Raw genomic sequence first — 25,126 nt, forward strand, 5'->3', positions numbered from 1 at the left:
GGCCGAGCCGCTGGCCCTGCGCGCCCCACCCCCACGCCCGGCGCCGCCGCGCTACCGCACCCGCCGCGACACCACCTCGCCTGCGCCCCCCGCGGACCCTGCGCCCTCGTCTCTGCCCCCGTGACTCCGCTCCCCCCCGAGTCCCGAGTCTCGACCCTTCCCGACAATAATTTTCTGGTCGCGGCCGGGCGCCGGCTGCCGCGCTGTGTCGGCCGCGCCGCGTCCTAGTTGTGGTTCGATAGTGAAATTAGTCGTAGCTTGTGATGAACGATATTTTTTTTACAAATTCTTCAAATTAATTATTAGCCGTTAACGTCAAATGTATTTTTAAATTTTTCATCTAGGAAATAAAGAAAATATTTGATTCTAGAACTAGTGCTTATTATTTCAATTAGAGATTGAGATCCTATATTTTAACGATTGAACATTATCGGAAGGCTGAATGCGCCTTGTCGATAAAATTTAATGACAAACCATGAATGTCTGATGTGCTGTCAACACCGTGTCTCCTGTCCTCTAGTGAACATTACACACGCTTGAAGCTGGTGTTGTCTTCAGGCAGATGCAACATTTTCACGGTTCAGCGCCGCGGCCGTTGGAAAGGTAATTAGCATGGGGCAGTCGAGTTCTGGCGGCCGACGCGTGCGGACGTATCGTGCTACAGGATATTGTAGCTGTGTAAGCTCTACACGCGGTAGTCGTGAGTGATTGTGATATTATAGTGGTGTTGTGACTGGATCTGTACTGAACTGATTGTAAGTGCACGTATGTAGAAGTTTTATACGGTCTTAATTGCAAAGGTTGGCAAAGCACATATTACTCGTATAAGTGACGACTTTACTACCGAAACTGCAATGCAATTTGCAAGGATATTGCTACAGATGAAACAAAAATAATTGTAACCGTTTAAAAAAGTGAAGCTATTGTAACACTGCAAACTACATTTTTTGTTACAAAGTATGCGGTATGCACTTATGAGTAATTCCTTTTGACTCTACATCGCGAATTGTAAAATTTTAAAAGGATCCATATATATATAAGCTAAAAGAATAAAATCGTAATGGATTAAGTATACATCATAAGTGTAATTAAATTTACAAATGATGCTCTCACTTCATATTATAAACAAACTCTACAATTATGTAAGTTATAGAGCATCGTTTCGTTTTAATTAAGTACAACATGAAAGTACATAACATTTTACTTTACTACCAGCTGTCCTGCAGTAAAAAGGGCTGCTCAATTTGTTGGTAGCATTTGATGCACACATCATGATTCATGAATTATGATGAACAAGAAAAGTCGCCTAAAGTACCCACAACATCAGCTTTCATCCACTAGTCCCCGCCAAAAGCAGTTTGTAGTTTTTGCGAAAACAAATATTATAACAAAATTACAAATTATTATCCTCTTAATATTATTTTAGAGCAATACATACTTAGACCATTTCCAGTATTTTCTATATAGGTGGATGGAGTACAGTAAGCTAGTGGTAGAGCTAAGTTCGAACAATCAGAGCGTGGTTTTGACACACATGCTCGTTCATATTGTTTCAACTTTATATCCGAAGATTTTTATAACGTAATATAAAACATCTACATATTTATCATTATGAGCTTTTTGACTTCTATTTGCCTTGTCTGCCATGTGATGTAGAGAAGGCTTCAAGTGAATACTTACCCTATTAGTCTATACTCTAGAACCGAAGTGACAAGAACTCTACAATCTCTACAACGTTCTGCCATGTAAAAAGTATAGTAACAACTTAAAATATTAAAATACCTAAAATATTTAATTTATACAGACCAGCTGAACGTAAACTTTTGATGACTTTCATTATTATGAGTCATTTTGTTTATGTTTAAAATTATAGGCCCCTTTGCGCCTGTCTGGGTTCAACTTAATATTGGATTTCATATTATGATTTATGAATAATATTATGAATCATGATATCTTACATTATAAATATTCATGCTATATTTTGAAAAATTAATAACTAAAGGCCAGTGGGCCCACCCTCACAAACTCACGTGTTACAAAGTATACAAACATATAAGGTGTACCTCAGGTGACAATTAGATGATGCTACTAACAATACTGCAAAAGTAATTAGGCCCAGAATCCAGATGAATCTAGAACCTTCAAAATGACAGCTAAATTATGTTTTTTTATTTGCCAAACAATAGCTAAGAAGTCTCAGAACTAGCAGCTACAATTTGTACAGTATGTCCAGAATTACTTTACCTCTGACATGGTATTTATGATGACGACATAAGGATCAATATTCAAGTAAAATAGAAGCCGGACAGTATGACGGGGGCATCTTCGGACCTGTCGCGCACGCTCCAGCGGACACCAGGAAGCGGGGGGTCACGGCTGTGCCCCTGTTGCTTGTTGCTTGTTGTCTCTAACTACGCCCCCTCTATTCCTAATACCAGGCAAAGGTAGTTGTCGTTAGTTTGTTGTAATTGTATTATTATTAGATTGTGTTAACAATAATAATCTAGTATGTTTGGTAGGTATCTAAATTGTAACATCGTTAAAAGGGCGATCGTACTACAGGTACAACATACAACTCTACAATATTCAATTAGGATCTTAACATTGTCATTGCACCTTGCACACACAACATATATTTAATTGGGCTTACTAACAAACTAAGCAAATTTTCAGCTAAGTAGTAGTCTGTGATAATCCGTCCACGCGTATACCTATTTGTCTTAAGAATCCAAGAAGTAGAACGAACAAACTAGAATTCTACACGTTTGACATGTGTTGACACGTAGATTTTTTGGAACGAATAGGACAAATCAATCTTACGATATGTACCCATCATCATCAACAACTACAAAACCAACAATGAATGTGAGCGAGAGGCACCAGCTGACCGCCTTCCCCGCTTCGCCGCGCGCGCCAGTCGCTCGGAACCGACGACGTCCCGTAGCGGTCCTAGCAAGAATACAGAAGGATTTAAATAGTTACCCAAGCTTGTGTGAATCTATAGCACCGTATTAATAAACCACTTTTACCACCAAGGTTATGCTCAAAATCATCTTTAGGACGCTGTCTTAAATGCTTATCATGTATGAAGTGACTGTGCAGTCAAGATAATATTATGTTAATTAAGACTTGAGCGCAGCTGTTTCTTGAGTGTGGTCAAACCTTGACTTAAGTGCTCTATGTTATAATTTGTTATAGATATCAAACTAATAAAACACCACCATTAAAGATACTTCATGCGTAGAAGCTAAGATTGGTTTTGAGTAAACGTGTACTAATATGTATTCTGTGGTGAGAGATGAGAGCGGTTTATTAATACGCGCCTAGGACCTTATTTCTACATCTTTCATTCAATCCTGGCAACAGGCAAGCATATTTAAATAAATTTTAGGCTGCAGACTGCAGTCAACCATATTATATGACAAACCTAACCTATAGACTATTATGGTTAAATGCTACATTTCCGTAAACACGATTTGCTCTTTTGGCCAAGTAAGTATTTTCAAATAGTTTTTGGGTCTCCCAAAGGAAGTCAGAAGTCGATGTCACTAAACTAATTGACCAGTCACCAGTATTCATATAGTGTATACCTAATTGTAATTAGCTGATGATGATCTGTAACAGTAAATCACACGTTATGTAAACGTTAGCACATCGCAGCGAGCGGTGAGTGTACCGTTTGTCTCGGTATGTGTTGCTTCATCCCAAGCACTGGACACTGCTGAATACTGCAAGAACAATTATTATTAATCATTAGGTACAATAATAAATCATTAGGTAGAATAATAATTCTCGAAAACAAAATATATATAATAATGTGATTACTGATTAGTGATTACCATACACTTTGCTAATATTATTATGTCTTTCTAGCGATTCTTATGTCACTTGACAATGAAATCTGAAAAGCTTGGAAATCACAATATACATTATGTGTATGGGATTGTATGGATATGGTCTTTGTTCTGAAATTGCTTCATTGTACGCTACTAGTTGGTCGTGGCTGCTCTACAATAATAATTACACGTTCACTCCTTCCGACTAAAATATAGCAATCTCTGAATATAAAAGTCTATAAGATGATACCAAATTATTTAAATAAGTATTTACATAACCTTGCACACTTGAATCGTACTATTTCAACACACGCCGGTCGCCGGATCAAAATAACGAGTAGTCGTGATTTTATGTTCCGTGAAATGATCACTTTCTCGTGAGATTAGGACTCGGGTGCTCACGCGTTTAGATATAGAAGTCTTATCATCCACCATCTGAGCAGCAGTGGGCAGCCGCGGTGGCGCGGGCGCCGCATCAGCTGCGTCGAACAAAGCCGCATGCAAATGACAGAAAGCGAAAACAGTCCCGCTCAGATATTACTACGCTTTCTAAACAAAGCTTACCAGAGATTCGGTAACAGAATAATTCGCTATTGTATTACATTAAATGCTAAAGTATGGAAAGTTTGGTCAGTTCCGCTAAGGCTGTGATAACAAATCGAAAACCGCCTGAGATAATTACGTTTAAATAAAACAATAATTATGGAGAAACATTTCTTTTTTTACTGCAATTTAGATAGAAGTGAATTAATGTAGAGTTGCTACCATCATTATCTTCTTCTACAATTATTCATGTACTAAAAATGTTTACTTTGGCACAGGTTTTAGTTTTTGAAAATAAACGGTTCCTCTATGGTAGATATAATATACACATTACACATATACTTTCAAAAGCTAATCAAATTCACAGACTAAAATAATGTAAACTATATATTTCTACATAGTACATTTACATACAACAATAATATGTTAGCTGATACCGATCTGGTGAAATGTGCAATCCGAGCCCGCGTGCACACAGCTCATTCTCAGTATCATGTTACACTTTACAATCACTTGCTACCTGTTCTGTAGGCGCTGTCAGTTTTAGTCTAAATAATTCCTACAGCCTACAAAGACAAAAGATTGAGAGAAGATGTTGTGTCCTCTGCCACAGATTACTAAACAGAATACAACGTAATTAACCTCTGGTTGACTTTAAGGACTTCAAAAGGAACTGTAAAGAGCCACACTCACAGACATAGATCAAGATCTATGTCTGTGGCCGCACTTAAAGATAGTATACTATAGAAGTTAGTTTTAATTCAATGAAGATTTTTTACAATATTTTCTGTTAATTTAAAAGAATATCACACGAATTGTATGGACGTTGGGTGATGACCTTTAGGGAGATCGCTGGGTCTAAGTGAGTCATGCCTGTTTTCACCAACGGTCTCCTCGCAAAGTATTCCCTAGCGATCTTTGCGGGTCAAATATCTCTTAAAACAAACACATGAAAAAATTAATGTTTTGCAAAAGTTCTTACGCCCTAAGGATGAACGTGACACACAAAAATTCGTGAATCTTGAAGGATATGTATTATGTACCCTTAATGGCCGCTACCACTTAGCGTTAGGAGGCGGTTGGAGAAAACAGGCATCAGATATCTAAAATGTATAAAATTTGTGATAAAGTTTCGTAAGCGCTATAACGAAGCGTTGCCGAATCCGAAACATTTTTGGTTTCAAACTTTGCCCTACCTACTAGAAATTATGGAATGAATGCGTCTTGCCTAAAGGGCCTGCTATGGCGAAGTATTCAAGAAGTTGGGTGGAAGAACTAAGAACATTATGTCCGTTTCAGGGTTGCATCCAGCGTTACAGGGCAACGTGATTGAGGGTGCCTGTGCGGGGGACGTCGGTGTGATGTTGGGGAAGCGGTAGCAGCATGGCCGCGCTGCTCGGGCTGGCGGCGCTGCTGCTGACCGCCGCCTCGGCAAACAGCCAGGGTAAGTGCCCTTTTGAGTAGCATAAATATTCCACAAGGGCTCGTACAATGGATTGCCTTCGCGATACAACACCGCAACGGTGTTTTGAGGCTTGGCACTAAAGCCTTAAGTAGAGCTTTATTCAGTATTAAGGCATTAGGCATTTGATGTAAATGAAGTCGGCTAAGTTGCGAAAGTCCAATCGTTTATATATTTTAATTGACACTAATGATTCCCGTTATGGCGATATTATGGTATGTGGTAGGCTTTCTGTTGTATAGTATTACTTAATCGGAAGTATTTACATAACATAATCAAAAGCATCTAATTAACTATTATATCTTATACTTGTCAATTAAATGCCATACATTATCTCATTTTATATACGTGCACTGACCGCTGTGCTGTAGTTTAATTAACAAACGAAAGTTGTACATAAAGAAAGTTGTAAGAACAAAACGGAAGCAATATTGTAGATAACATAACGATGTGGTTTATCTTTCCTTTATAATTTGCTTGCAATATTTCGTCGTGACATAGGTCAGGTATTAAATAGCAAATCACTACAATAAAATTCTAATATAAACGGAAACCTTACGAACTATAAAGCACTTTAAAATTAATTTAAAATAATAGTGTACAGCATAACATAAAAACATGTAACGTGACGTCGTCGTATCACGCGGTGTCACGCTGCACGCTACGCGCCCGCAAAAAACGGACGTGTATGATATACCGTAGTCCGTTACCTTTGTTTTTGAATAAGAACACTGGCCGATAGAGCGTGGTAGCACAATTTTCCGTGAAAAGTGTGCTCCATTGAAACTTGGCGGTTGGCAAACTCAACTAAAACAATAATGACTATTGGCACCTTCGAATTCGTGCTCCACCAAACGGAAAGATCCTCAATAGATAATTTCAAAGATGCTATTCAAGATGCCTTGAAGACATAAATCACACCAAAAACATTTCCCATTATATTCCTAGCCTAATCCGACAGCACAATGCATTTATCTACAAAAAGCCTAAGATTTATAAAAGCCGGTCGAGGCAATTAGTAATCACGACAGGTCAATGTAACTGACCCCCCGGCGAACACCCCCTGGCACCCCCCTGCCGGCCGTTCACTCCAAACAAAGGGGTCACTACCGCCCAGTGCCTTACAGGTTGAAATATGACTGGTAGTTTACATGGCTATCTACACGTGCGGACTGTAAGCCGGGGCGAGCCTTTTAATTTGCTTGCGAAACTTTAAGAAACATTAATGAATTGATGAAAGGGCCAGAAAGTCTCAAACAAAGGGTTTTATCATCAAAGATTATTATTATATATATTAAGTATTGAGATAGTTAAATAATTACTTTCCTTTGACTTGGGGCTTCCGGAAGAGAAAATTATTTTTCCCTTAATTATTTATACACTGGATGACATCGAAAATATTTTTATCCCGGGACTCAAAGTATTAACATACCAAATTTCGGGAAAATTGATTCAGTGGTTTAGGCGTGAAGAGGTAACAGATGGATAGACAGGCAGACAGACACATTTTCGCATATATAATAGTAGTCCGAATAGAATCGAAATTCATCAAACTTGTAATTTTATTATAATACTTTGGTACGGAACCCTGAGGTGAAACAATAGAGTCGATCACAACGACCTGCGCCGTGCTAAATTGGTTGCAGTCAACAAAAAATATTATTATGCATTGTTTCAGTATTGTGCAATATGGCACCACTTACACAATAACACACACATGTATGTATATATGTATGTGTCAGAGCTATATGTGCATGTGTGCTATACCTGCTCGCGTTTACAAATAGAAAGTGTTCGGTCTCATAAAATTTGCTCCTAGATTAAAATTTTCTATAATTTATTTTTAGATTACATCTATTTTAACTTTTCAAGCCATTATGTGTAAAGCTTAAGTAAAAGTTGGTGCTAAGAATGAGCCGACAATACAAGGGCTAGGTTTCCTTCCCTACAACTTACAAGTTTCCTTTAATATTTCATTTACACGGTTGTAGAAATCAGCGGCTATATTACCTGTCAGGATTGTTTGTATGTTTCTACAACCAGCACCTAAAGGTGTACAAAGACATACCATCGCAGTGCCAAAAACGAGTGCGTAACGTCCGCGTGAGGCAACCGACCGACAGACCGACAGACCGAATACGGCTTTCGACCGATTGTTATAATTGTTATGTTTATGTAAATGTAATGGGCGCTATCCCGGGTGACGGCGTTGCGCAGGCGCAGCCGGATGACCGGTGCCCACCCCGTGCCCGGTGCGAATACGTCCCTGGTTTAACACCGTACCTGTCATATTAGATTCGCACCCATCCGGTATACGACTATTAAATTAATAGATAGGTTTAGGTTAGGTAAAGTGAAATTTTGCCCGAAGTACAGTCAAATAGCAAATCCTACTGTGTATTATTTATGAAATAAAAATTACCACTGAAAATGTTTGAAGTAACGAAGAAAAAGAATCTAAGAATATTTTTACATTTCCGTAATAATACGGCCTTTTTGACAACAACCTGTAGAGTCTATTATTATGTTTAGTGATGTAGTCGTGGACTAGTCACAGATCTATGATCTGGTGACGTCATCATGGTCTTCCGAACAACCCTGACCGACTGAAGATCCTTTCCGCTTCCTGTCAGTACTTACGATATAATTCACCGTGCATTCTCGAAATATCTCTTGCCGGATAGACTTAATTACATACCGAAAACAATGTACGGTCAATGACTTTTAGCTACATTTAGCCTTACAATAAGGTCAACTTAGGACTTAACCTAAAATTAAAAAATTAATATTTAAAACAAACCTGAAACTTTACGCCGAATATGGGCAGAGATTATTGAGCTTTTGGACGGCTATCGAAAACTGTGTATATTTTTACGAATAATTTATTATTCGTAGGTTTATTTGTACCAATTTTTTCTGTAATTTAATATCTATAGAATTTAACTAGCAAAATTTAATCACAAATTCAATTTAAATTGTACAGTTACCTACCTCAAAATACATTTAAAGTTACCTACTCCTGCAGTGCCAAACAAGTATACAACCCCTTTTTTGTTTTATTAATAGTTACATTTTGCCCACATTTATTTATTATACGGGATGAAAACACATCTTTCCCGGGAATACCAGACTCATCAAAATGTAATGGTTATAGAGTGAGTTAATAGAGACACACTTTCTCAAATTAGTATGGATAAACATACAAATTGACTGATTAACCACGTAACCTATACTATTAACTGCCTTTAAACTACTGACAGTTTGTTAATGAGTCATTGAGAACAATATAAGTACAGTCGGTAGCTTCTCACGGATAGCATTCTCACTCCGTACTCTATCAGACCATTGTCTGATAGAGTACGGAGTGTAGATCAGATACAAGACAATGTATCGGGTGGGCCTTCACGGCAGACGATCACTTAGCACCTGCCACTTAACCGACACTTAAATTGAATAACATTAATTAAATGTTAAAGATATAAAAGGTTGGTAAGTAAGACTAAATCTTACATAATAAATATTGCTTGTACGTAGATACTGTATACATAATAATATTCTTCAGTATTCTAAAATGTTCTAACCTTAACAACATAATTAAAAAGCTAGAAATAGAGCTTAAGGTCTATTTCTTTGCAGAAATTCAGCGGAGAATGTAACTTGCCCTCTATTTCGTTAGGTAATAACTAATAAGTAACGGATTGGGTAAATAGGATTATCTAGTTATTTATCAAACCTTTGCTAACCAGTGAGCGAGCCGATAGTGACGAACTACAGTGAAGAAGACTTAAAAGCACATCCGTTTTATAACAAAAAAAATGTTCGAAATTGGCCCAAATTGGCACGAGCAGTCGTCTTTTCAAACTGTTCTTGTAGGGGGTTAAAATAATAATATAATATTATATTTATGGACGCTCTTGTCTGGCCCCGTACTAAGTACCTGAAGGACTTGTGTTACAAGTACCAATCAACGGAAATATGTTTTATACTTTTATACTATACATAATATATTTAAGATTTTTATTATATCGTACACATATTTAATACACATCCAAGACCCAGGAACTTTTGAACAACTTTTATTTCCGTCGGCGGGATTCGAACCCGAATCTACCAATAGCCCACCAATTGAGTCACAGAGGTTGTCACAATATAAGCTACACACTTGTAACTTCCCTCGTAACTCGTATCGTAGGAATTCATATTGCTCTTGTTTACAATCTGTCCCTATAAACTACGAGTATCTTATGTCATACACCGACCACCGTTTACCATTGACATCTCATTTTCCTCTTCAAAGTTTACGACATCCGTAGTGACCGGTCCATCATCAATATCTCGCTCATTATCACCGTCACGTAACTGAGGATGCTGGGCAGGTTAATGTGAATTATCGCTGCAAATCGATACCGTGTAATTGCCCCTTACGTAATAATTATGCAAATTCTTGCAAAACCTGATCATGAACGTTATTAATTTTTACCCGACTAGAACGGCCTAAAGGAAGGTTTTCTAGCAAACCATTGAACCGCTCCTAATAAATAAGGATGTTAATAGATTTCTAATAACAGCGTAGCAAAGGCTAGATAATTTCAAATGTAGGTTGTTGGGGAAAAACTATAATCCCCCCTCAACTTGGGGGGATTATAGTTTTTCGTTGATTTATTAACTTTGTAATATTGTATTGTCTTTTAAATAAAATAGGCTATCGTCAACTTCGAGTTGGCTGTTTGCGCGGCTTCATTCGTCGAGCCGATTAAGTTTCCGTAACAGTGGCCTACTTCGCAAGAAGTCAGAATTTGCAATTAACAAAGTTTCGAGTCTCTTTAGAAAGTCCTTTAATATTTATTTGTGCTGTTTTGTAGCTATACTCATTGTTAAAATTTAAAAATATAGATATTTCTATCAAAATATTTCATACGTTGATATTTCATACGGATCAAATTAAACTCAGAATAGTATGACGACGAAAGTAATGCGGTAATGTAAAGTAATAACGGCGTACAAGGATGTGGCTGTGTGACCGCCGCCGTTACCGACCATTCAGAGTTATTTTACATCTGGCAGGACCTTATAACAAACAACTTAAAAGTCATACTTAAAGTTACTTTGAGGTAAACCAACGACGGGCTGTGTAGGGTGTACAGGAAGTGCGCTTGGTGTGCGCCCCCACACATAATAACCTCAAAAACAAAAAGTTCTAAGAAGGATACCAATTAAATTGCGTATTTACGATAAATAACTATTGATGTTTTTTTAAAGCAAATATTAATAAATATCTATATATTTAACAGTATCTAAATTGTAACATGCGTTTACTCAGTTCCATTTCCAAATTATTGTGGTAACAAATCCGCAAGTTTTAGTAGAGATCTTTTACAATATCTAAATCATCGTATATAAATTGATGTACAGAAGTATATTTTATATTATTAAAATGTGTGTTTTCAAAATGATATATTATTTACCCTTCGGCGTCGTTCGCGGTGAATATTAAATGTAGGAAATGAGGGTTCCAGATTTATCGCTCTACCATCGCTGCCCCGCACGTAGAGTCCGACGCACCTGTTACCTGACCCATACAATTCTGTTTTGTTAATTTTATTATTTTGAATATGTATGAATCATTAAACTATCGGTATTATAACTGATGTTTTCCAAAAAGGAAGATATTGAAAATATATAAACTTGAGTGAAATTACACGATGACAAACTTATAAAACAGGGTCCAATTCTCATCGTACAGAAACAATTCGAGGCGTGTGGTCGGTAACACATTGCACCATTTTTCCACTGACAATGAATATTATACTCAAGAATTATTTATGTCTTGTAATGTTACAATGTAAGGATACATGTGAATCAGTCTTGAAGTCTTGAAATACATGCTTTTAGTAGAACAAAATATATAACATGTCTCGAGCAAGTATTTCATGTTCTAACGTATGTTTGTGAACTAGGCGAGCCGGCGCTGCCCGTGTTGGCCCTCGCCCTCCGCTCCCGGGGTAAGTCGCAGTGGACTTGTGTAGTAGATGTTGTATTAGAATATAATAAAAAAGGTGATACCGAACTAAGCAACAAAACGTAGCGACGCGACATAAAACGACAGTTCTATGGAACTTCGAAGCAGCGTAGTGTCGCTTAGTATCGTCTCGCTTTTAATTGGTCGTAATTTGTATTGCATACGTTAGTTCCGAGAGCGTACTTACTGGTAGATATCAAATCCCGTATATTTTTGATATATGTAATTTCGCTGTCGAAACAGCGAATGCATTTCGAATAAGTACATCTGCAGTGCAACAGCTCATATTCTGTAGTGAATTAGGGTTAGCGGTATTAAAGTTGTGCGACAGCGAATGAATTAAGGCACATCTACAATTCTACACCTAATGTTAATCCACTTGCATACAATTTCATATCGTACTTTCACAATGCACTGTACAACACAAAGCTACCTTTAAATGTTTAATGATTTTATAGCACATTAATTTTATAATAATATATATAAATTTAATTTCATATTTAAAAAAAAAAACCTAATAACCTTCAAGGCTCAAGCATAACACTAGAGAATCTTATATCTTTAATCGAGCAATTCTTGTATATATATAATTGGAATCTCAGAATCGGCTCCAACGGGTTTCGGGGGCGATAAATCGATCTAGCTAGGAATGATTTTTAGAAAATGTCATTTTATTCGTGTTTTATCGAATACCGAACAAAGCTCGGTCAAATAGCTAGTTAGAAATAATTTGGAATAAATGTACTTTGAGTCCTGGAAAAGGAGCACAGCCTTCGACGAGGAAAACTTATGATTGTCGCGCTAAACAAGAGTCCATACTTCCATACTAATATTATTTATACGAAAGTGTGTGGTATGGAGACACTTTGAGTCTCAGGAATGGACATAGGATAGTTTTTATCCCGGAAAAATGTACGGTTATGGTGAAACAGTAGAGTTGCAGGCGTCATCTAATATCTAAATAAACGAAATAACAGCTCACAAGCATAACGATCGTGTGAATTTTGAAGATGATCCGGCGCGGCTCACGAATTTGGAGAAAGTGATGAAAGTGCGGCGTAATAGAGTATTATGTTACAGTTCCGGTGTACTAACTGCCAACTACCAGACACCAGTGTTCGTGATATACACGTCTCGATCGTAAAACACATTATTATAGTACTTAAATACAGCTCAAACATTGTAGTTCGAGAGGTCAAAACCGCACAGTGTAATGTACAAGCATTTTGTGTTCTATAGACATAAAGCAATTATAAAGAGAAAGGTACTATATTGTATATCAATAAACTATATAGCCAGTTTTATTTTTCAAAACTTATCAAAACATTAAAATTATTGCTCAGCTTAAATACTTTGAAGAACATTTTTCGCGAGATGAAAAAAGTAGAGTCAACTTGATACGTTGAAATATTCATGTTTACATTCACACATTAAAGTGAATATGAAAGTAACATTTTAAATTTTACATGGAAAAGAATTTAATTTAACTCCAAGTGCCAAATGCGATAGGGAAAATTTGTTTGTTCAGCCCTCCAACCTGCCGCCCGCTTCGCCGATCTACTTCAAATATAATTCTAGATAGAGCTTAATATTTTCAAGGCAAAAAAGGTTAGAAGTTTTATCATTCAATATGTTTTTGTTTACTTACAATTATTATTATGATGATCATTGATCACTTACGAATTAGGATTAGGTTTATGAGATTTCCTTACCCTAAAAAGTGGATATAAACAATAGGAATTTTATAAATTAAATATTGTAAAAAAGGCAAAACAAGTTTTACTTCTTAAATAAAGCTGATACGGTACAAAATAATAAATTAGATAGCGTATTTTTACAAGCAGTTAAAGGTTGAACAGTATACCATTATTATATCACCGTTATGGCGGTTATAATATATCATCCGGGATTGAGTTATAACCAAACCTTTTTGTTATAACTTAATCCCAGAAAACATAAATGTGACGCAGGTGTAAAACCAAAGGGTCCCTTCCCTTTCCCCGTGCAAATCAATTTGAACCGTGACTGCCACATTTAGAGCTCAATTTTGTTTCATCAGTTCTGGTCTACATTTTGTAATTCTTTTTATGTTCAATTTCATAGTCCGTATTAATTGCACATTTCTTTATAGAGCATGTAATTAATTGTTACCTAATTGTTTTTGATATTTCGCTGTCACAATATGCTATGGTAACACTCAAATTACAATCAGGTGGAGACTATAATTTAGAAAACGATACTTAAGCTTAGTAATTGTCCAGTGAAGCTAAATGTAAGCTTTTTGAAAACTGATGACTCACTGTAAAAATAGCAAAAAACGAACTTACATAATATTATTATCGTAACCAAAATATAATATTGTATACTATTACGAAAATAAGATACATATTTGTATTACATTCAACGACATTATCCCCCTTCTGAATAAGGTTAATGGTTATCGATCATGTTATGTATTTGTGTCGAACAATTGTCATTCATTCAATAATGAAATGATGATCCGTAATACGATTGTGGGGCAGAAAACTACCCGTCATGTGCAGTCAGCGGTATGTAAGCTAAGTAGAACATCAATGGGTATTGGTTGACATAAGTTCTAGTTTATTTATCATATTTGTTATTATGATGTATATAATATTATATTCTTGATCCTACGTCTTAGTTACTTAGTTACTAGCTGGACTAGTAGATATTATGTTATTGAACTTATGCCTGAGTTAATTTTGTAGCATTGCACTCGTAGACGCTTATTAGTTAGTTAGTAGTGTAGTTCTAATAAAAATAAGTTAAAACCATTCTTGATAATAATATTTAAACATTGGGAATCAATACGAAATTTTAGCAAAACAATCAGTGCTCACACGTACGTAGTGACGGTTAATAATTGATTTCAGAAGTCGCATAATTTGCGCCGATCTGACAATAATCAATTAATTATTAACTTACATTCAATGCAGTTGTTTTTATGTCCCAGCGATCCAGGACAGCCGCTGCTACCTGATGAATGGCGGCGCCGTCGAGAGCTTTTTCGTCAGCGAGGACACGCCCGTCGGCAGTGTTATCGGTCAGTATATTATACCATATATAGATTAATATTATTAGATTCATATAGTTCTGTGAGTTCAGGATTAACCTTAACGGATTACTACAAAAACGAGTTGTTGTCTTCGCCGTTCTTGGCCCCATCCCAGTTCTCGTATCTTCCCAGAACGGGACAGTCTTAAAGATCGTACTGAGATTCATGGTAAAAGGATTGAGTCCCTGATTCTTTGTCGTAGTAGTATGACGAAAATAATGGTATGATGAATTATATCAATATCATCATAATATGAATACGCGAACGAAAAACTTTGTAACCCTTTTTACGAAAAATGGGGAAACGTAGGTGCATGAAATTTTGCACTGTTATAGTTTATATATTGAAATTATGCTTTTATCATACATTTTTTTAACAAATAAAACATTACACATACTACAACACACACACATGAGAAATGACAGATTTTTGAGTATATACGAGTTACACTCTTTTATTTATGGTTGAAGTCTGTTGACAACAAGTTGACAATTTGAAAATGGATTATAGTTTTTTATTGAGATAATATTAGACAATGCTTACACGGTCAGTCTGAGATCAGCTAAGTCCCAGAGACAATAGTCAAAATTATTTTTTACAAAATATAGGTAGTAGTTCTAATGTCGTTGAAACTAAGGTCGAATTTCGACCATAGGGCGATCTCTAGTTCATATAATTCACCATTATAAAGACGTGTCTGCTGTCTAGTATCTATTGAGAAAGCGTTCGTTCAAAACTAGATGACGATAACCTGTTAGCGACGATAGCTCAATGATTGTTAAATTCCAGGCACTCTGAGCGTGAACGGTTCACCGGGCGAGGATGGGGACATCACGCTGCGGGTGCAGGAGCGCGGCGCGGCGGTGGACATCGCGCCCGGGTCTAAGAACATCACGTTGCGGCGCGCGCTCGACCGCGAGGAGCGCTCCGGGCCCGCCAGCGTCTACATCAACGTGCGCTGCGATAGGCGGCATACTACTGACCCGGTGAGAGTTAACCCTTTGTAAAAATATCCAGAGGGTAATCTGAACATAAGTTTTACCGCCGACGAAATTGAAATGTTAATATTGCAAATTAAATGTAAAACGTGGAAGTTGCCAAAAACTTATTTGTTACTAAATATTATAAATAGTCTCTCATCTATCTCTATTCGCCAATGATTGTATAGTGCCTCGAGAGATTAATGGCAGTGGCTCTATATTGTCACTCAATACCTATGGATAGTGGACACTTTAGATATTATGAGCATACTCCTAAAAAAAAATAGAATTATTTTAGCGAGCGTACGAACGAATAAATGATATTTTTTTATGAAATAAAACGAGCAAACGGGTCACCTGATGGAAAGCAACTTCCGTCGCCCATGGACACTCGCAGCATAAGAAGAGCTGCAGGTGTGTTGCCGGCCTTTTAAGAAGGAATAGAGTAATAGGGGAGGGTAGTGATGAAAAGGGAATAGGGGAGGGTAGGGAAGGGAATAGGGTAGGGGATTGGGCCTCCGGTAAACTCACTCACTCGGCGAAACACAGCGCAAGTGCTGTTTCACGTCGGTTTTCTGTGAGAACGTGGTATTTTTCCGGTCGAGCCGGCCCATTCGTGCCGAAGCATGGCTCTCCCACGAATAGCAGCGAATGTGCTCTTAGAGTTCATATGAACTGTTCCAGAGCTTCGTGATCCCAGTGTCGGTGCGCGTGTGGGACGTGAACGACAACGCGCCGGCGTGGGCGGGGGCGCCGTACCGCGCGCGCGTGTCGGAGCTGGCGGCGGTGGGCACGCGGGTGCTCAGCGCGCCCGCCACCGACCCCGACCAGCCCGGCCCGCACGCCACCGTGCGTTACAGCGTGCTGCCTGGACCGTACTCTGTAAGTTGATCCCGAGTACAGTCAAAGAAAATGATTCATAAGCAGATGGTAGACACACCAAAGATTTGGTTGGGTTACATAAACAGTCAATTCCAAGGTAGCTCCTCTCTATCTATCTCTATATCTGTCAACAAATACAATAAACCCGCTTCTGCATCATGCACAATACATCGCAAATCTCCTAATAACTACGACAAGCTTTAAACCTAGCTATGGTATAAGTGGGATGCTCTATACTTCAAGGAGATCAACATCCTAAAGTTGCAAAATACTGATTATGATTAAATCAAATCAAATCATTTATTTCGGGCATCAGAGGCCCATAAAACAAATACCTTAAAACTAAGCTAACATATATATTTTATATATTATACTTAAAAACTAACACTGTCACGTTTTGCCGGCGACATGACTGGCTTCGTTCCGAAGTCTCCCTCGGAACCTCCGGTAAACGACATCCATCGGCCAGAACTCCGGCGCCTCGAAAGTCGACAGAAGATGTGTCGGTACTCTCACCACAAGGGAGCTTAAGTTAACCTTGTGGCCAGACTGCAGACGCTCGACCCTCAGGCGCAGTGACGTCCTCTTCTAGATGTAGTCCACGACGTATTAAACACTAGACGTCCCGCGCGGCTTCGCCCGCGTAAATTAGGAATTTTACAGAAACCGTACATTTTCCCATAAAAAATATTTCCCCCGTTTTTCCCACATTTTCCTGAGTTTCTTCGGTCGTATTAGCGTGATAATATAATATAGATTATAGTCAAATAGATCATTTATCGAGTAAGCTCGATAAATGATCTATCTAACACTGAGATAAGTTTTTAAATCGGACCTGTAGTTCCTGAGATTGACGCGTTCAAGCAAACATACTCTTTAGGTATATAATATTAGGTCGGTATAGATTTTTTTTAATTATCGCTTGACAAACTCGAGTCTCGATCTAAAAGACTATGAAATGGTATAATATGGTAGTGATGATGATAATGATCATGACGAATGTAATTTGCATAGTAGCATATGCTTTTTGTTCTTAAAACAACGCCGAAACTCTCAAACTTGTATCTATAAAGAATCAGGAGTTCTCTCAGCACTTTCCGAACCACGGTATATCAGGTATATCTCGGTGCAAAATCTTACTTGTTGGTAGCATATGCTTAGAATACTTCTCACGAAACCGAAGTCACCACATGTTTCCCTATAAGTTGTGAGGAGTTCCCTCGATTACTTATGGATCCTTCATCAGATCACCACTTTTGTGAATATAATACCAAATTAGGATGATACCCTATATGCCAAAACAAAAATTTTGAAAATCGGTTTACAAACGGCGGAGTAATCGTTGAATATAAGAAAACGAACATAACACCTCCCCCATTTTGAAAGTCGGTTAAAATTGTAGCCTATGTGTTATTCTGATGTATAAGCTATATTATTGTAAAGTTTCATTAAAATCCGTTCAGTAGTTTTTGCGTGAAAGAGTAACAAACATCCATACATCCATACATCCACACATCCACACATCCATACATCCATACATCCATACATACATACATCCAAACAAACTTTCGCCTGTATAATATTAGTAGGATGAGATGACTGCCACTAACAATACGGGTTCCTTTAGTAACGACCATGGTTTATTAATCTAGTGTCTGTGATGTATGGTCGTATTTTTAACTGCACCTTAACATTTCCAATTCTAGGACCTCGTTGGTTTCGCGAGCGAGCTGGACAGCACGGTCGTGGTCCGGAAGCCACTGGACTTCGAGAAGGTCCGCAACTTCACGGTGACGCTGCGGGCGGCGGACGGCGGCGCGCCTCCGCGGGAGAACCTCACCACGCTGCGGGTTGACATCATGGACGCCGACGACCAGAACCCGCGCTTCTCGCACGATCATTACACCGCCGTGCTGCCGCCTGATGCTGTTGAGGTGATTATGCAATAATGAGTTCTCTTGATATACCTAGTTACCTACTACGGCGAGCTCTTACTATGTTCACAGTACATTCTTGAGATATCTTGGAGATTTTCCAATATGGTTCAGTCCTTCGTACATTAAAATATTATGCTTTCAAAACTGTTTTAAATGCTTCATAATGTAGGAACCCCCTGTATCAAGTTTTTTACAAACAATAATCTTCTTACAACCATAAGATACAGCTCTTTAAGGTGTTCTTACGTTCGACAGGGCACAATACTCGAGACATCGCCCGGGCCGATATCAGCAGTCGACCAGGACCTTGGCATCAACGCTCCCCTTTACTACGAGGCGCGGGTGGAGGGGGCGAGCGGTGAGGTGACGGGGGAGGGGGAACCCCTTCTTCGTATGGACAGGGACACCGGCCGCGCTGCCGTCACACGACGACTGCTGACGCAGACGCTGCCGGTCACTGTTGTTATTAAGGTCAGTTTACTTAGGTGCTGATTTGACTGTAGTACGAGTAAGAAGTAACTTTGGCTATATAAACACGGTTGAAACCAGCAAGATTAATACTAAAGCCTCAGTCCTGTTTATGAGATGGCAGTAGTCTTGTTTAGTTTAAAAGTTTTGAACATAAAATAGTTCTAAGTAACTTAAATCTCAAGAGTCATAATAAAACAAGGATTTATTCATCACCATTAAAAGTAGCTTATGTCGTTCCCCTTGGTTAATAATATAAATACATAATATTATGTCTACTAGTTTCCTATTCCATGCAATAACATGAACCATTCAAGGCGACGCAAGTGGACAACGCTGACCGGTACGCACTAGCGACGCTGACGGTGCGTCCCGCGCGGGGGGCGGGGCCTCCCCCTTCCCCTTCCCCGGCCGGCGTGCAGTTCATGCGGCGGGCGTACTCCGCGCTCGTGCCTGAAGACACCAAGCCCGGCGCCGTGCTCACCAGCCTGCAGACCAGCCAGGCTGAGGTAAGGCTTGAGGTCAGACTTAAGTCAACCCTTCGCATCAAGCATCATGAACTAAATGCTTACTTACGTCAAACATTTTCTGTTCCAAACTTCAATAGCCTGACTAAAAAAGCTGAGAACTTTATTGGAAACGTCGAAGTGTTTTTTGAGTTTTCTTCAAGTCTTCTTTCCTTGTTTTGTAATTTTGTTACTTATGATACTCATTTTACGGTATTCCCTAAATTATGTCGTCAAATGTTCCAGAAACCTCTACAGTTCTACGTGTCGGAGCGTAGTTTTCTGGAGAAGTTCGCTATCAACAGCGCGGGGGAGGTGCTGCTGCGCCACCCGCTCGACTACGAGGCACGAGCCAACTACCAGTACCAAGTCATGGTCACTGACGGACAAGGGGTGAGTGATAACATGACTGCGTAAATGAGGGTTACGCTTTTATCGGGGCGTGATTGTTAGAATATCGCACTCAAACTTTTCAAAGAAAATCAACGTGCATTACCAGTGGACGTCTGATGTCTGAAGAGCGATAGTTTGGCTAACCAACTCTTAAAGTGGCATAACAGACGTTCACGATATAAAAATGTTTTGTGTATGCTATGTTCTTGGTCCAAGGTTCACAGCATCCTCATCTTATGAGCTTCATTTCAGAACGACACAGCGGCCATTAACATCACGGTGGGTGACGTGAACGAGTGGGAGCCGCGGTTCCGGCACGCGCACTATGAGTTCGGCGTCACCCTGGGGGACGGGGAGGACGGGGGGGACGGACGGGGGGCGGGGGACAAGCGCGTGGGTCGGCTGCAGGCGCACGACGGGGACAGCGGCGACCGACTGACGATACAGCTGTCTGGACCGGATTCTAAGTGAGCATTCTTATACTTGATCTAGAAGTTCGGTAGACAAGAAGGTTAGTTACTGTGACTAAAATTTTGTTGGAAAAACTTGCCATAACGAATTGTTGATCAAGCATAGAATGCCTGCCAGCTTCGAAGCCTGCCAGTGTGTTAATAAAGTCTTCGTGTCACATATGAATTTGCTGTTTTATAACGCCAGGCGTTAAATTTTATCATTACCTTGTATAAAATATTACTATGTATAAGTAATCTTACGCTAAGAACATAAAATCAACTGCTTATCTACGTATCAATATTGTTCTCTTCGTAGATACTTCTACGCGGACGAGGACGGCACCCTGTACTTGCGCGGGGAGATGGCGGCGGCGGTCAACGCCACGGCGCTGCATCTCGTCGCTACCGCTGTTGACTCTGGCTCACCACCGAGACAGGTAGTAATAAACATATTTTATAATCACTTAACCCGTCGATCGTGGAAAAACGAGACACAATAGAATTTCTTTTGGGTCTCAGTCACCGGTGACCATGTGGGGCTTGATGAATTAAACACTATAAGACGCGCGTTCAGACGTGCGCGTGTTCTGCGCGTGTTCTACTGTAGAGTATGGGAAAACACGCGCGCGGCACGCGCTGAACCCGCGCAGAATCTGCGCACAGGCTGCGCGCGTGTTTTCCCATACGCTTTCGTAGAACACGCGCACGTCTGAACGCGCCCTAATTGAGATGAGTTTTTTAAGGATGTTCCTGTTCCTTACTACAAACTAGAAACTCAGGTTATCAGTTTCATCATCTTGTGAGATTTTTATGTCGAAGTTGGGTAGTCAACAGATTGAAAAAATTCTAATCTTGAGTTTCTATTTTGTGCCCACACTTAAGTGCAAGTCCTTGTTTTATACCTCCTCTTATTATTGCTAATGATGCGACTGTTCTCTGTTCCAGTCTTCAGTGCCAGTTGTGGTGCGAGTGCGGGGCGGGGCAGGTGCGAGGGCAGAGACCGCGCGGGCGGGGGGCGCGGTGCTCGGCGGGTTCAGCGCAGCGCTGGCGTTGCTGGCAGTGGCGCTACTGGGGCTGCTGGTTTACTTGTGCAGACTGTGAGTATTTCTTTTAACTACAAGTGCCCATTTACATCGGTGAAGTTAGTGCTAGAGACCAATTAATCTTTTACATGAATAAATTACTCATCCAGACTTCTGCGCTGAAATTCAGTAATACTGACCCGTGACTCTATTGTGGTGTTGAGACAACAAAGCTTTCTTACACGATTATCAGCATTTTAACCCTTAATTCGATGGATTTTTTTTTCGCGATTTTTTTTTGTTCATATACCTTTCCTATAGTGTCTAAAGAACTACAAAAAAATATTTTAAAAAAATCCCTATTTTACAATTTTCGAGAAATGATAGTATAGTATATTATACATTGCCGGGTTCCTACAAAACACCCTTCCAATATATACGTATAGCCCGCTTTACGTATATATTGGATTTGCCGCTAAGAGCATTCACAGATAAAAGCTTCTGAAGCTTTGAGTAAAAGTATTTATCAACTGGCTGATTTCAGAAAGCATTTAGAAGACGCTTTTAATGTCCTGATCTGTAAAAAAAAAATTTCAATAAAATACAGCTATATAACTTATTTAGCAAAAGCGCAGTAATGACAGAAATTTTGAAAGCTCCAACAAAATGTTTCATGACCTATAATGGAGAAGAAGGAATCACATACCTAGAGAACCACAGGATAAACATTGGAAAAGATAATATTATATCAAAAACCGATTTAATAGCCATCTAAGTACCTACTAAAGTGTTTTAGTCAAGGTGGTTGGTGAGGGTTTTCATCTAGAAGTAAAGATCAATTAATTAAATTTTAGTTGTAAAAAAAGCTCAGTTATCGTGTCCAGCTATACTTTTGGGCCTTTAAAAGGCCTTTCATGTATTTTTTGTAAAAAAATCATTAACAACTATAAAAAAATGCCTCAAACTAGCAATTTACCAATTTTTACAAAATTAGGAATATCAGAAAAATTTTTTTTTCAGTAAGCTACATCTCACTCAATGAGGAAAAGAAAGCTTTGTAAGAGCTTAGAGTGGGTAGAAATGTAAAATTCCTAGAATAACCAAAATATTTTTCATAGACCAGTACAAAAGTAAGCTAAGACTAAAAAGGCCGAACAGTTTTCCTATAGATATTATCAAATCTGAGACCAAATGTCGAAATATTAAGTATAATGAAGATCATGGACAAAGTTTAAGTCCAATAAGTCCAACAGCTCCAGCTGCAGCAGTTCACAAATGGTCCAGGATGATAGTACCGACTTCACCTTTAATTCGACGAAGTGAAACTCGCTATACATAGAATTTCGTAGTGTGATTTCAGAGAAAGCGGCAATGTATAATCGGCTAAACGTATAGTTTAGTCATAATTATAGGTATGATATGAAAGCAGATTTGTCCAAATTATTATTCAGTCGCATGATTCAGATAGTTGACAATTAATAACTATTGCTAAAGTGTAACTTGGACCATTTTAAATATCTTAAATAACATTATTTAAAAACGTAACGTAACGTACGGTCGGAAGATCTACCTTTTTGGCAGCCATTTTCATCGCTAAATAAATTACCAAATATCCTATATCTCTTGGCAACAGGCGTCGTCGTCAAGCGCCGCTCAAGTCTCCCGCACCAGCATCAGAGGGTGGGGAGAAGGCGGGGTCGCTGCTGTCCGTGTCCGCCGGCGCCAGCAGCATCCTCGCCGCATCCTGCTCCAGCCTCGACAGGGACCCACCCACCACAGGTGACTAGAACTAGGCACCATGATGGCATCCTGCCAGGATTAGTTGAAGAGAAGACTAAAAGAAAGAGCGGCCGTTATATTTTGTTTGCGTCCAACAATCAACAGTGCTTCTCGCTTTAAAGGGAAATTCTTAATGCTTGAATAACATGTTTTTACCGAGGATTTCCTGTCCTCGATCTCGAACTATTGAGGATTGGCATTATACTTACATAGTTTCTTCATCAGCTAACAAGCCCCGGTCTAACGGCAAGTCGCGTGTGGCACCTGCAGCACCTGTAGCGGCGCTGAGCGACCACGTGAGCGGCGGCGGCGTGGCGGGGCGCAGCGGCGTGGCGTGGCCGAGCGCGACCATCCCCGCGCGCGTCAAGAAGCTGAGCTGGGACGACGCGCCCTCCACGGTCAGTGTACTGTAGCAGCTACAGTTGCTGTAGGTAACGTGATCGACACTATGCGATCGAGAGTTCTACGAGGAAGTGAGGAGAAGCTAATCTAAATTAGTGCCGTTAAGATATTTCCGTATACACAGAGAGACTGAGCAGCTGGCAGCCTGGCACAGTATACACCAGCATATAAATGTTTCCTCCTGGGTTAAGTTCAGCAATTTAATCCAGTAGTATATTTCGCTACTACGAGCGAAATCCAATAGTAAACATATAAAAATGCGAAACCACTAGGGCTCCGGAAACAGACACACATAAGAAGCACAAATGCGTTACCTACCTTTCAGCTGTTGGGATTTCGTCCATTTGGTTAACGTAGGAAACTACCTAAACTAAGGGTGTGTTCACAAATTGTGTGTTGTTCCAGGACGAGACGGGAGCGGGCGTGCCGCGCGACGTGACGGAGGCCACCAACACCGCCGTGGGTGACCACATGAACCTCACCGTATACTTCTAACTGTGAACTGGGGCTGTCCAATGTTGGTGCAAATTTTTGCCCCTCCTCATCAGCAATTTGTACAGCATCGAATTAGTTCCCATTATTTCCACTAGAGGCGCTTTTTCGATGCCATGCAAATGGAATAAAAACTTCTTCGATTTCGAGTTGTGACTTGTGACAAAATATACTATAACCAGGGGAGGTGTTTCGTGTCTCATTATGTGTTAGCTTAGATCCTGTGTATATAAAGGACTAATGGGTGAAAAAAGACGTCAAAAGATTCCAAAGATGAATATATTGAGTGATTTGAAAGCTACAAACTTGTTGGTAAAGATTTAAGCTTATGCTTAGTTCATATCTTAAGCGTTGGGACCATTTCCACAGAACAAAGTCCATATGCAAGCCCGTCTTTCCAAGAAATGAAATTAATTTAAAACAAAAAGAAGTAACATAATAAAGTTGTGGATAGCTGTTATTGGCCTTATAAGTACTCATTGTATTCTTCTATAATATTGAACATTGTAAAATTGATGGCTGTTGTTATCCCAAATAAATAAATAAAGTACTTAATCTAAGTTATGTAAAAAAATTACTAAAAACGTCGTAAGGCTGATTACTCACCATTACCTAGATATAATAATGAAATAGAATTTTCTTTCCATAGCTTTTGAATTACTGATTGCATGAATATAAGATTTTAAGAATTTTATAAAATGAACTAGACGAAACTGTAAATAGAAACATTTATTTGAATATTAGTATTAAATTAATTACTTACATTAAGGTTAAGGTTAAAACTTAAAGTTAATATACAAATTTTTATAATTGTTTATACTTAATTAATAAGAGAAATTTTAAAAGAGAAAGAATCATGTAACAAATATACTTTTAC

The 25,126-nt window shown here is 39.0% G+C and overlaps 1 protein-coding gene across 4 annotated transcripts; it reads left to right on the forward strand.

The window, feature by feature from the left end:
• The first annotated feature begins 635 nt into the window (after positions 1 to 635).
• On the forward strand, positions 636 to 24,425 carry LOC121729201 (protocadherin-16). Of its 4 annotated transcripts, none has more exons than XM_042117623.1 (15): positions 636 to 765; positions 5,679 to 5,823; positions 14,835 to 14,924; positions 15,726 to 15,922; positions 16,601 to 16,798; positions 18,505 to 18,732; positions 18,991 to 19,206; positions 19,521 to 19,712; positions 19,956 to 20,102; positions 20,355 to 20,569; positions 20,871 to 20,991; positions 21,500 to 21,651; positions 23,210 to 23,355; positions 23,569 to 23,753; positions 24,163 to 24,425. In XM_042117623.1, exons 2-15 carry the CDS (start codon positions 5,763 to 5,765, stop codon positions 24,250 to 24,252), a joined length of 2,238 nt encoding a protein of 745 aa, XP_041973557.1. In that variant the 5' UTR covers positions 636 to 765; positions 5,679 to 5,762; the 3' UTR covers positions 24,253 to 24,425. The 4 variants fall into 4 exon arrangements, with proteins under 4 accessions (XP_041973557.1, XP_041973556.1, XP_041973558.1 ...); XM_042117622.1 differs by having other exon boundaries at positions 636 to 755; XM_042117624.1 differs by having other exon boundaries at positions 636 to 755; positions 23,581 to 23,753.
• Positions 24,426 to 25,126: the final 701 nt, after the last annotated feature.

This window comes from Aricia agestis, chromosome 8 (assembly GCF_905147365.1).
Source record: "Aricia agestis chromosome 8, ilAriAges1.1, whole genome shotgun sequence".
Classification (NCBI taxonomy): domain Eukaryota; kingdom Metazoa; phylum Arthropoda; class Insecta; order Lepidoptera; family Lycaenidae; genus Aricia; species Aricia agestis.